General features: G+C 44.3%; 1 protein-coding gene across 2 annotated transcripts in view; it reads left to right on the top strand.

The window, feature by feature from the left end:
- imp4 (IMP U3 small nucleolar ribonucleoprotein 4) overlaps nucleotides 1-12,973 on the top strand; it is a 36,847-nt gene extending 23,874 nt beyond the window's left edge. The window contains exons 6-7 of one of the 2 annotated variants that reach the window (XR_004411162.1): nucleotides 3,885-4,069; nucleotides 12,964-12,973. Coding sequence is in view for 1 of the 2 variants with exons in the window: in XM_033017142.1 (XP_032873033.1) it covers nucleotides 3,885-3,997 (113 nt within the window). In the remaining variant the exon portion in view is untranslated. Of the gene's footprint in view, nucleotides 1-3,884; nucleotides 4,144-12,963 lie in introns of those variants that run through there. The other variant, XM_033017142.1, reaches the window with a different exon arrangement.
- Nucleotides 12,974-13,198: the final 225 nt, after the last annotated feature.

The raw sequence follows: 13,198 nt of genomic DNA on the forward strand, positions 1-13,198 counted from the left end.
AGAGTCAGAGTGGCCAACTATCTGCAGAGCCAAAAGAGATGGGGGAGATATTGAACAGTTTCTTTTCTTCGGTATTCACCAAGGAGAAGGATATTGAATTATGTGAGGTAAGGGAAACAAGTAGAGTAGCTATGGAAACTATGAGGATCAAAGAAGAGGAAGTACTGACACTTTTGAGAAATATAAAAGTGGATAAGTCTCCAGGTCCGGACAGGGTATTCCCTAGGACATTGAGGGAAGTTAGTGTAGAAATAGCAGGGGCTATGGCAGAAATATTTCAAATGTCATTAGAAACGGGAATAGTGCCGGAGGATTGGCGTACTGCGCATGTTGTTCCATTGTTTAAAAAGGGGTCTAAGAGTAAACCTAGCAATTATAGACCTATTAGTTTGACGTCAGTGGTGGGCAAATTAATGGAAAGAATACTTAGAGATAATATATATAAGCATCTGGATAAACAGGGTCTGATTAGGAACAGTCAACATGGATTTGTGCCTGGAAGGTCATGTTTAACTAATCTTCTTGAATTTTTTGAAGATGTTACTCGGGAAATTGATGAGGGTAAAGCAGTGGATGTTGTGTATATGGACTTCAGTAAGGCCTTTGACAAGGTTCCTCATGGAAGGTTGGTTAAGAAGGTTCAATGGTTGGGTATTAATGGTGGAGTAGCAAGATGGATTCAACAGTGGCTGAATGGGAGATGCCAGAGAGTAATGGTGGATGGTTGTTTGTCAGGTTGGAGGCCAGTGACGAGTGGGGTGCCACAGGGATCTGTGTTGGGTCCACTGTTGTTTGTCATGTACATCAATGATCTGGACGATGGTGTGGTAAATTGGATTAGTAAGTATGCAGATGATACTAAGATAGGTGGGGTTGCGGGTAATGAAGAAGAGTTTCAAAGTCTACAGAGAGATTTATGCCAGTTGGAAGAGTGGGCTGAAAGATGGCAGATGGAATTTAATGCTGATAAGTGTGAGGTGCTACATCTTGGCAGGACAAATCAAAATAGGACGTACATGGTAAATGGTAGGGAATTGAAGAATGTAGGTGAACAGAGGGATCTGGGAATAACTGTGCACAGTTCCATGAAAGTGGAATCTCATGTAGATAGGGTGGTAAAGAAAGCTTTTGGTGTGCTGGCCTTTATAAATCAGAGCATTGAGTATAGAAGTTGGGATGTAATGTTAAAATTGTACAGGGCATTGGTGAGGCCAATTCTGGAGTATGGTGTACAATTTTGGTCGCCTAATTATAGGAAGGATGTCAACAAATAGAGAGAGTACAGAGGAGATTTACTAGAATGTTGCCTGGGTTTCAGCAACTAAGTTACAGAGAAAGGTTGAACAAGTTAGGGCTTTATTCTTTGGAGCGCAGAAGGTTAAGGGGGGACTTGATAGAGGTTTTTAAAATGATGAGAGGGATAGACAGAGTTGACGTGGAAAAGCTTTTCCCACTGAGAGTAGGGAAGATTCAAACAAGGGGACATGACTTGAGAATTAAGGGACTGAAGTTTAGGGGTAACATGAGGGGGAACTTCTTTACTCAGAGAGTGGTAGCTGTGTGGAATGAGCTTCCAGTGAAGGTGGTGGAGGCAGGTTCGTTTTTATCATTTAAAAATAAATTGGATAGTTATATGGATGGGAAAGGAATGGAGGGTTATGGTCTGAGCGCAGGTATATGGGACTAGGGGAGACTATGTGTTCGGCACGGACTAGAGGGGTCGAGATGGCCTGATTCCGTGCTGTAATTGTTATATGCTTTCTTCACTGCATGCTGGATCTGCATACTTACTTTCAGTGACTGATGTATAATGATACCCAGGTTTTGTTGCACCTGCTCTTTTCCTAATCTGACACCATTCAGATAATAATCCATCTTCTCGTTCTTGCCACCAAAGTGGATAACCTCACATTTATTTATCCTCATCTGCCATGCATGTGCCCACTAATCCAACTTATCTAAGTCACCCTGCAGCCTTATTATGCCCCTGTCCCACTTAGGAAACCTGAACGGATACCTCTGGAGACTTTGCACCTCACCCAAGGTTTCCGTGCGATTCCCTGAGGTTCCCGGAGGTTTTTGTCAGTCTCCCAACCTGCTTCCACTACCTGCAACCACCTGCAACCTCCGGGAACCGCACGGAAACCTTGGGTGGGGCGCAAAGTCTCCAGAGGTTTCCGTTCAGGTTTCCTAAGTGGGACAGGGGCTTAAGAGCATCCTCCTCGCAGCCCACACTGCCACCAAGCTCTGTCATCCGCAAACTTGGAGATGTTGCATTTGGAGTTTGGGTGGAAACCGGAGCACCCGGTGAAAACCCATGCAGGTCAAGGGGAGGACGTGCAAACTCCACACAGACAGCACCCACAGTCGGGATCGAACCCAGGTTTAGTTTAGTATAGTTTAGAGGCTTGTGACCACGCTGACCAGTAATCCCCGCACATTAACACTATCCTATACATGCTAAGGACAATTTTCACATTTGCTGAGCCAATTAACCTACATACCTGTATGTCTTTGGAGTGTGGGAGGAATCTGGAGCATCTGGAGAAAACCCACGCATGCCAAGGGGAGAACGTACAAATTCCGTACAAAATGTAGCAATGTTACAAAATTTTGAGATTTAAAAAATCAAGTCTGCAATTTATCCCATCAGATAAAGCATAAAAAGAAGTTTAATTTGACACCTAATTCACTTTCATATCTTCAGTATTAAAAAAGTTATGGCCATTTTCATACTCGGAAATTATCATCTTGTTCCCTATTGCTTTTCCATTGACTCAACACAAAAGCTGTGATCAAGGACAGTCAAAAGCCCATAACTTTCTTAAAAATTAAGAGAACTGAAAGAAATGTTCAGTTATTATAGATTGAAGCATTCTGAAACAAATATGAAACAATCTTACTTGGATGACCTGAAATTAAAGCATATCATTAGTTAGTTACCCAATTGTAGCTAATTACATAATTCAATTACTAGATCTAAACATCTATCCATTTCTTAAGAAAAGATCAACATTTTTAAATAGCCTAAGTGTCCAAATAACATACACACGCGAATTCACAATATAACATGATTTTTAAATCTCATTGTCATGGATTTCTAGGCCAAATGGAAGGAATGTGTTTAATTCCCGTAAATTAATGGCCATTTAAATCATCTTGCGAGTGGGATTTTCTGGAACGCGATCATTTGGAACGTTGCGGTTGTGGTGAATTTAAACCCCATATCAGCAGGAAAAATACTGCCGGTTCGTATGGGGGAAAAAAATCACCGTTTCCCAACGTAAAATGTGAATTAAAGGCATCTTAAGGAGCACTTTTATACATAAAATGAACGGCTTTCCGTTACCTGTCCCGTACGTGAAATCCGTCCCCATTGTCGGCGTTGATGGCTTTAGAAGCTGATTTTTAAATTACTCCAGAGCTGATCTTGTCGGGCGATTTAAAAAAAAAATAATTTCACAGAACGCCCGTTGGAACAATTCTTCAGCAAAAGCTTGCACTCCGAGAAAATTTAATCCAGGACAAGATAGGATAAAAACGCGTTTTAACTCCCCCCCCCCCCCCCCCCCCCCCCGCCTCAAAGGCGCCAAAATGGCGCGCACGGCAAGTGGCAGAAATGCAGTGCCGCTGAAGGTAAGTTTTGTAACATACCTACAGACTGCATCCTTAGTTGGGATCGAACCCGGGTCTCTGGCGTTGTGAGGCAGTAACTCTACCCCTGCGACACTGTGCTTGCCTCCTCCAGCACTTTGTGTCTTTGCTTCAGTGTTCTGGACTCTTGTCGTCATTGACTGAGCTTGTCTCCGCAAAGGACGGGATTGATTTGAAGCGATTGCGTTGTCTAACTGGGCCTTTTTGCTCTACCTTCCCCCGTCCCGCAGTGTACCAGATCAAACTGGGGACCTTGGAGAACGAGAAAACGTCAGAGACAGAGTGGTGCTGGCACCCCTACACCAACACAGCCAAGAAGAAGCGGTACCTCAGCATCGAGTGAACACAGTCGGCATCTGTGGGGGAACGGAGCAGAGCAAAGGCTCCAGCACTCTGTGTGTGTGTGTGTGTGGGTGTGGAAGGAGTTTCATTGTGTGTGTGTGTGTGTCTGTATATGCATGTGTGCTGGATGGTGTGGAAGAGCCATCACTGTGTGTGTGTGTGTGTTTCTGTCTGTCTGTATATGCATGTGTGCGGGATGGGGAGGAAGAACCATCACTGTGTGTGTGTGTGTGAGAGCAGTGCGGAGGGAGCTTCACATGGATAGAGGTGTGTGATACATAGACAATAGGTGCAGGATTAGGCCATTCGGCCCTTCGAGCCGGCATTGTCCGAGCACCCCATTCCTGCCTTCTCCCCATACTCCCTTGATCCGCTAGCTCTAAGAGCTCTATCTAATTCTCTTTTGAATGCATCCCGTGAATCGGCCTTCTGTGGCAGATAATTCCACAAATTGACAACTCCGTGTGAAAAAAGTTTTTTCTCATCTCAGTTCGAAATGGCCTACCCCTTACTCTTAAACTGTGGCCCTGGTTTTGGACTTCCCCAACATCGGGAACATGTCTCCTGCATCTAGCGTGTCCAACCCCTTAATAACTTTCTATGTTTCTATAAGATAGCCTCTCATCCTTCTAAATTCCAGTGAATACAAGCCCCGTCGCTCCATTCTTTCATCATATGACAGTCCCACCATCTGGGGAATTAACCTGGCGAACCTACGCTGAGCTCCCTTAATAGCAAGAATGTCCTTCCTCAAATTCGGAGACCAAAACTGCACGCAATACTCCAGGTGCGGTCTCACTAGGGCCCTGTACAACTGCAGAAGGACCTCTTTGCTCCTATACTCAACTCCTCTTGTTATGAAGGCCAACAGGCCAAAACTGCACACAATACTCCAGGTGTGGTCTCACCAGGGCCCTGTACAACTGCAGAAGGACCTCTTTGCTCCTATACTCAACTCCTCTTGTTATGAAGGCCAACAGGCCAAAACTGCACACAATACTCCAGGTGTGGTCTCACCAGGGCCCTGTACAACTGCAGAAGGACCTCTTTGCTCCTATACTCAACTCCTCTTGTTATGAAGGCCAACAGGCCACAACTGCACACAATACTCCAGGTGTGGTCTCACTAGGGCCCTGTACAACTGCAGAAGGACCACTTTGCTCCTATACCCAACTTTTCTCGTTATGAAGGCCAACATGCCATTAGCTTTCTTCACTGCTTGTTGTACCTGTATGCCTAGTTTCAGTGACTAATGTTCTAGGGCACCCAGGTCTTGTTGTACTTCCCCTTTTCCAATCCTGACACCACTCGGATAATAATCTGCTTTCCCGTTCGTGCCTCCAAAAGTGGATAACCTCCAAGTGATGCGGAGAGAGCTTCACTCTGCTTGTGTGCGTTTGTGAGACGGTGCGAGGGAGCTTCACTCTTTTTAAAAATGTTTTTTTATTATACAAATACCTTTATTCAAAAAATAAAAATCAACATACAAATCAGCGCAATCAAAGACTGCCTATGTTGACAGTTTTGCAAACAAACGATCATCAAATTAATATAACGCCAACTTTATCAACAATACACTTGATCTCCCGTGGCAGCCAGCGCTCACGGAAGGCCTCCAAAGTCCCCATGGACACAACATCATGCAACGGTGAAAGTAACAGGTGTCCTAAACTTTCTGAGGCGCAACTTTCATCATTGTTCAACTTCTGTCAAGGAGAAGCTATACTTCACCCTCGTTAGACCTCATTTGGACTACGCAGTTTCAGCTTGGGACCCATACACAAATAAAAACATTTCTTCCATCGAACGTGTCCAAAGACAGGCAGCTCGATTTGTTACTAACACCTATGAGAGAGAAGCGAGTGTCACCAAACTTCTGAATTCTCTGGGGTGGAAGGAACCCTCTCCAAGACAGACGTGAAGCTCACCGTTTGACCTGTTTTTACAAAATGTTAAATGGTCAACTCGACATAGATTACAAGACCTACACCAAACCCAAACCAATTAGGAGCAGACGAGGGCATTCGATCCAATTTGTGATCCCAGCTATAAAAGACAGATGTGTACGGCAATTCGTTCTTCACCCGCACAATTAAAGCATGGAATAATCTCCACCCTACTATAGTTACCCAACCAGATGCAACTAAATTTAAAGTAGCTCTTTCTTCCCAATAACCCTTTCTGGCTTAAGCCCTCCCTTCACCACCTCCAGTTTAAATTCCATTTGGAATATTTTGGAGGACCAAGAAACCAAGAACCAAGAACACCGCGTGTGTGTTCCCTCTCCACGGACACACGGGCACGAACATAGGCCCGGAAAAGGGGCAGGCGGTCAACCCTGGTGCGGCCGTCGATTGCCCCTTGCCTGGAGGTAGAGGCTCAGCCATCTTGGCCAGGCCCAGGAGCAGACTGACAGGGATATCCTCCCTCCCGACCTCCCCCCTCTGTTCCCTGTACCGGGAACTTCACTTTGTGTGTGTGTGTGTCGCAGGGCCGGATTTAGATGAAGAGAGGCCCTAAGCTATTTCACTTGTGAGCCCCCCCCTGCCCTCTCAATCCCCGCCCCCACAACTAGAGGACCGTGACTACTCGACAGTGACAGTGTGACACGTTTAGATCCTACTGTATGTTGTCATTAAACAGTTGGTTTTAAAATACATACTAGACCAAGTGCAGACCCGTTGGGTCTGCTCCCCCAACGCAGCCGTTCCCTACCCGTAGCCCCCACGGGAGACGTGGTCCTCCAACCCAAGCCGTTCAGGACTCAGCAGTGCGGCTGTTTTTAAATGGCGTCTTTGAGGCGAGATGCGGGCGCCAGCAGCCGTTATGGTCGCTGGCCAGCAGGAGGCGACGAAATAAGTGAGTAGGGGGGTGGGGAGAAGGATTTTATTAAAAATGTGTACATAAACACGACGAAATTTAATCAGGAGTAGATACTTGGAATGAAAAGTGAAATCTCTACCGAAATGGAAAAAAATCTGGGCGTTTGTGGGTCTGGTGTTGGCGTAGCAACGAATCAAAGGCTGGCACCCACAGGTCAGGCAGAAACACACACACACACAGTTTTAATATATATATATATAGTTAGATTGGATTCACCGCAGAGCGGGCAATGCCTTACCTGGATCGCCGTTTGAAGCTCTGGAGTGTTGGGCCTGTGGCAGGGATGGGGGTTGAGGCCGGAGGAAGGCAGGCGAGTGGACTGAGGCTGAGGCGATGTCCGGTGGAGGGGTGGGGGTGGTCAGGGGGGAGGGGGGTATGAGGACTGTAGTGTGGGTGCGGAAGGGCTGGGGGTCACATGATTTGAGGGGGAATGGGGAAGACCCAGTGGAACAGCCTCTGAGATTACCAGGGTTAGGGGACTAGCACTAGGACCCAGCGCAGTGCTGTCAAACCCAGGGGAGTTGGAGTTAACAGCGTACAAACTTCAGGCCCGGTGCTGAGTCCAGGCTGCAGGAAAGGCGATGGCTGCGGGCTACTGGAGGGCGGTGGAGTGGCCAGGGTCAGCGGGCAAAGAGTAGGAGGTCCCGGTGGGCGGATGGTCGGTGAGGCAGCGAGGTGAGTCGGCCCCCCTAGATCTCGAGGCCTTAAACTTAAGCTTGTCTAGCTTATGCGTAAATCCGGCCCTGGTGTGTCGGGATGGAGCAGAGGGTGCTTCACTGTGTGCAGTTTCCAACAGCCAAAGTCTGCTCCGCCAAATCTTCATCCGCACTGGTGTCTCAACTGGTTATTCGCTTCAGTTTAGTTTAGAGATACAGCAGCCAAACGGGCTCTTTGGCCTTCCAGCGATTCACGCACACTAGCACTATCCTACACACCAGGGACATAGAAACATAGAAACTAGGTGCAGGAGTAGGCCATTCGGCCCTTCGACCCTGCACCAGCACCGCCATTCAATATGATCATGGCTGGTCATCCAACTCAGTATCCCATCCCTGCCTTCTCTCCATACCCCCTGATCCCTTTAGCCACAAGGGCCACATCTAACTCCCTCTTAAATATAGCCAATGAACTGGCCTCAACTACCTTCTGTGGCAGATAGTTCCAGAGATTCACCACTCTGTGTAAAAAATGTTTTTCTCATCTCAGTCCTAAAAGATTTCCCCTTTATCCTTGAACTGTGTGACCCCTTGTTCTGGACTTCCCCAACATCGGGGACAATCTTCCTGCATCTAGCCTGTACAACCCCTTAAGAATTTTAAAGTTTCTATAAGATCCCCCCTCAATCTTCTAAATTCTAGCGAGTACAAGCCGAGTCTATCCAGTCTTTCTTCATATGAAAGTCCTGACATCCCAGGAATCAGTCTGGTGAACCTTCTCTGTACTCCCTCTATGGCAAGAATGTCCTTCCTCAGATTAGGAGACCAAAACTGTACGCAATACTCCAGGTGTGGTCTCACCAAGACCCTGTACAACTGCAGTAGAACCTCCCTGCTCCTATACTCAAATCCTTTGGCTATGAAGAATGTCTTTCCTCAGATTAGGAGACCAAAACTGTACGCAATACTCCAGGTGTGGTCTCGCCAATACCCTGTACAACTGCAGTAGATCCTCCCTGCTCCTATACTCAAATCCTTTTGCAATTTACAATTTTTAACAAGTCAATTAACCTACAAAACCTGCATGTTTTTGGGGTGTGGGAGGATTCTGGAGTACTAGGAGAAAACCCACGCAATCACGGGGAGAACGTACAAACTCCGTACAGACAGCGCCCGTGGTCAGGATAGAACCTGTGTGTCTGGCACTGTGATGTAGATGCTCAAATATAGTCACCTATTCCATTTCTCCAGAGATCCACATATGGATAAGGATAAGGATAAAGGGGAAATCTTTTCGGACCGAGATGAGAAAAACATTTTTCACACAAAGAGTGGTGAATCTGTGGCATTCTCTGCCACAGAAGGTAGTTGAGGCCAGTTCATTGGCTATATTTAAGAGGGAGTTAGATGTGGCCCTTGTGGCTAAAGGGATCAGGGGGTATGGAGAGAAGGCAGGTACAGGATACTGAGTTGGATGATCAACCGTGATCATATTGAATGGCGGTGCAGGCTCGAAGGGCCGAATGGCCCACTCCTGCACCTATTTTCTATGTTTCTATGCTTTGGTCTGTTTTTTTCACACTTTACCCAATACTCTCCCCTGAATCAGTCTGAAGAAGGGTCTCAACCTGAAACTTCAAGTTCAAGTGAGTTTATTGTCATGTGTCCCAGATAGAACAATGAAATTCTTGCTTTGCTTCAGCACACAGAACATAGTAGGCATTTACTACAAAACAGATCAGTGTGTCCATATACCATAATATAAATATATACACACATGAATAAATAAACTGATAAAGTGCAAATAACAGAAAATGGGTTATTAATAATCAGAGTTTTGTCCGAGCCAGGTTTAATAGCCTGATGGCTGTGGGGAAGTAGCTATTCCTGAACCTGGTTGTTGCAGTCTTCAGGCTCCTGTACCTTCTACCTGAAGGTAGCAGGGAGATGAGTGTTACGACTCCCGAATGCAGGTACTTCAGAGCCGCGTAATATAATTAAAAAAACAGGTTCAAGTTCAAAAATCTTTTAATTTCAATGGAACACAAAACCCAAACCTGATTTAAACAACCCAGTCAGGGATATGGATGGACGAACAAACAATTAAACAGTGCTCCAGCCGGCCACGTAATGGACCATCGAACCAGAGACTCTAAAACCTGCCTAAAGAGATATAACCCTGAAACAAAATACACGAAAACACTAAGGTCAGCCCTTATCCGTCCCAATTCAATATTTGTTAACAAGTAATGGTGAAAGTACACAAAGTTCTATGCCATGTGGCCAGGCCTTCTGCAGCTCACACCAGCAGTCTGCTCACAAGTCAGGGTCGACGAAGAAGAGAGAGAATCCTGGGAAACTCTGGTATTTAAGCTTCAGATGAGTCACCCGTCACCTGACGCAGCTTGGCCAATCGGGTACAGGAGCCTTTAACCCCTTGATTCCAGACTCACAGCCACGAAGCCTGTACTCGGGAGAGAAACAGAGAAAGGTAAATACATAGCATTCACCAGGTGGGGGGAGCGCCTAACAATGAGAGTGTGGCCAGGATGGTGTGGGTCTTTGATGATACTGCCAGCCTTTTTGAGGCAGCGACTGCGATAAATCCCCTCGATGGAAGGAAGGTCAGAGCCGATCATGGACTGGGCAGTGTTCACTACTTTTTGTAGTCTTTTCCTCTCCAAGGCGCTCAAGTTGCCGAACCAAGCCACGATGCAACCGGTCAGCATGCTCTCTACTGTGCACCTGTAGAAGTTAGAGGGAGTCTTCCTTGACAAACCGACTCTCCGTAATCAGGCAATCCTTCTCTTCAGAGATGCTGCCTGTCCTGCTGAGTTACTCCACCATTTGTGTCTATCTTCACCAGTGTGGATCAGTATCAGCAGTTCCTTCCTGTACACTGCAAACAGCTAGACTGCAATCATGTGCATTCTTTCTGCGGACTGGATAGCACGCAACAAAAAATATTTTCATGTATAAGTAAACTAATCTAATCAAAGGACAGAAACAAGGTATTTGAAAATAGACACACAATGCTGGAGTAACTCAGCGGAACAGGCAGCTTCACTTAAGAGAAGGAATGGGTGAAATTTTGGGTCGAGACCCTTCTTCAGACTGAGCGTCTGGGGGGAAAGAGAGTCGAGAGATATAGAAGGGTGAGGTGTGAAAATGACAGATCAAAGCATATGGTGATAAGGAAATGTGGAATGGTTCATTGTTAACTGAGGGGAAGGTGACAACGAGACATACAATCAGTAATATTTAATCAGGAAGACAGTAGAACTAGTCGGAGAACTATATAACCATATAACAATTACAGCACGGAAACAGGCCATCTCGGCCCTTCTAGTCCGTGCCGAACACTTACTCTCACCTAGTCCCATCTACCTCAGACCATAACCCTCCATTCCTTTCCCGTCCATATACCTACCCAATTTATTTTTAAATTATAACATCGAACCTGCCTCCACCACATCCACTGGAAGCTCATTCCACACAGCTACCACTCTCTGAGTAAAGAAGTTCCCCCTCATGTTACCCCTAAACTTTTGTCCCTTAATTCTCCAATCATGTCCTCTTGTTTGAATCTTCCCTACCCTCAATTGAAAAAGCTTATCCACGTCAACTCTGTCTATCCCTCTCATCATTTTAAAGACTTCTATCAAGTCCCCCCTTAACCTTCTGCGCTCCAAAGAATAAAGACCTATCTTGTTCAACCTTTCTCTGTAACTTAGATACTGAAAACCAGGCAACATTCTAATAAATCTCCTCTGCACTATCTCTATTTTGTTGACATCTTTCATATAATTTGGCGACCAGAATTGTACACCCTATTCCAGAATTGGCCTCACCAATGCCTTGTACAATTTTAACATTACATCGCAACTTCTGGATGTTGGGATGTAATGGAGGAACAATTGTTCCATACACTTAAACATGGGGTTTAAATTCACCGCAACCGCAACGTTCCAAACGATCGCGTTCCACAAAATCTCACTCGCAAGATGATTAAAATGGCAATTAATTTACTGGAATTAAACACTAAATTCCTTCCATTTGGCCAATAAATTCATGACAATGAGATTTAAAAATCATGTTATATTGTGAATTCTTGTGTGAATGTTATTTGGACACTTAGGCTATTTAATAATGTTAATCTTTTCTTAAGAAATGGATAGATGTTTAGATCTAGTAATTGAATTTTGTAATTAACTACAATTGGGTAACTAACTAATTATATGCTTTAATTTCAGGTCATCCAAGTAAGATTGTTTCATATTTGTTTCAGAATGCTTCAATCTGTAATAACTGAACATTTCTTTCAGTTCTCTTAATTTTTAAGAAAGTTATGGGCTTTTGACTGTCCTCGATCACAGCTTTTGTGTGAAGTCAATGGAAAAGCAATAGGGAACAAGATGCTAATTTCCAAGTATGAAACTTTTTTAATACTGAAGATATGAAAGTGAATTAGGTGTCAAATTAAACTTCTTTTTATGCTTTATCTGATGGGATAAATTGCAGACTTGATTTTTAAAATCTCAAAATGTAACATTGCTAGATGATGGAAATTAGTATTGAAGTCAACATGGTCTTTGAATATTTTTAAGACGGAAAGAGGTTCAAAGGTTTCTTTATTAGTCACATCCACCTTGGTGTAGAGAAATGCTTGTTGCCAATGCAGCACATAAAAAAAAGAATACAGACATGACAATAATAAACAACTTTAACATAAAGAACATAAAAGAATATTGATATATCCCTTTTGTGCGATTTTTATAATAGAGTTTTGTTTTTGTTTTCCTTTTTCCTCCTTTCTTTTCTAGGGTCTATTTCTAATTCTTTTCTCTAACCAATTGGGATGTAATGTTAAAATTGTACAAGGCAATGGTGAGGCCAATTCTGGAGTATGGTGTACAATTTTGGTCGCCCAATTATAGGAAGGATGTCAACAAAATAGAGAGAGTACAGAGGAGATTTACTAGAATGTTGCCTGGGTTTCAGCAACTAAGTTACAGAGAAAGGTTGAATAAGTTAGGTCTTTATTCTTTGGAGCGCAGAAGGTTGAGGGGGGACTTGATAGAGGTCTTTAAAATAATGAGAGGGATAGTTCAAGTGTTCAAGTTCAAGTGAGTTTATTGTCATGTGTCCCTGTATAGGACAATGAAATTCTTGCTTTGCTTCAGCACATAGAACATAGTAGGCATTTACTACAAAACAGATAAATGTGTCCATATACCATAATATAAATATATACACACATGAGTAAATAAACTGATAAAGTGCAAATAACAGATAGACAGAGTTGACGTGGATAAGCTTTTCCCGTTGAGAGTAGGGAAGATTCAAACAAGAGTACATGACTTCAGAATTAAGGGACAGAAGTTTAGGGGTGACATGAGGGGGAACTTCTTTACTCAGAGAGTGGTAGCTGTGTGGAATGAGCTTCCAGTGGAAGTGGTGGAGGCAGGTTCGATTTTTATCATTTAAAAATAAATTGGATAGGTATATGGATGGGAAAGGAATGGAGGGTTATGGTCTGAGTGCAGGTAGATGGGACTAGGTGAAAATAAGTGTTCGGTGTGGACTAGAAGGGCCGAGATGACCTGTTTCCGTGCTGTAATTGTTATATGGTTATATGGTTAATAGGTCTCTTTTTTTTCCCC

The sequence above is a fragment of the Amblyraja radiata genome, unplaced genomic scaffold (genome assembly GCF_010909765.2).
Source record: "Amblyraja radiata isolate CabotCenter1 unplaced genomic scaffold, sAmbRad1.1.pri scaffold_951_ctg1, whole genome shotgun sequence".
In the NCBI taxonomy this organism is placed as follows: Eukaryota; Metazoa; Chordata; class Chondrichthyes; order Rajiformes; family Rajidae; genus Amblyraja; species Amblyraja radiata.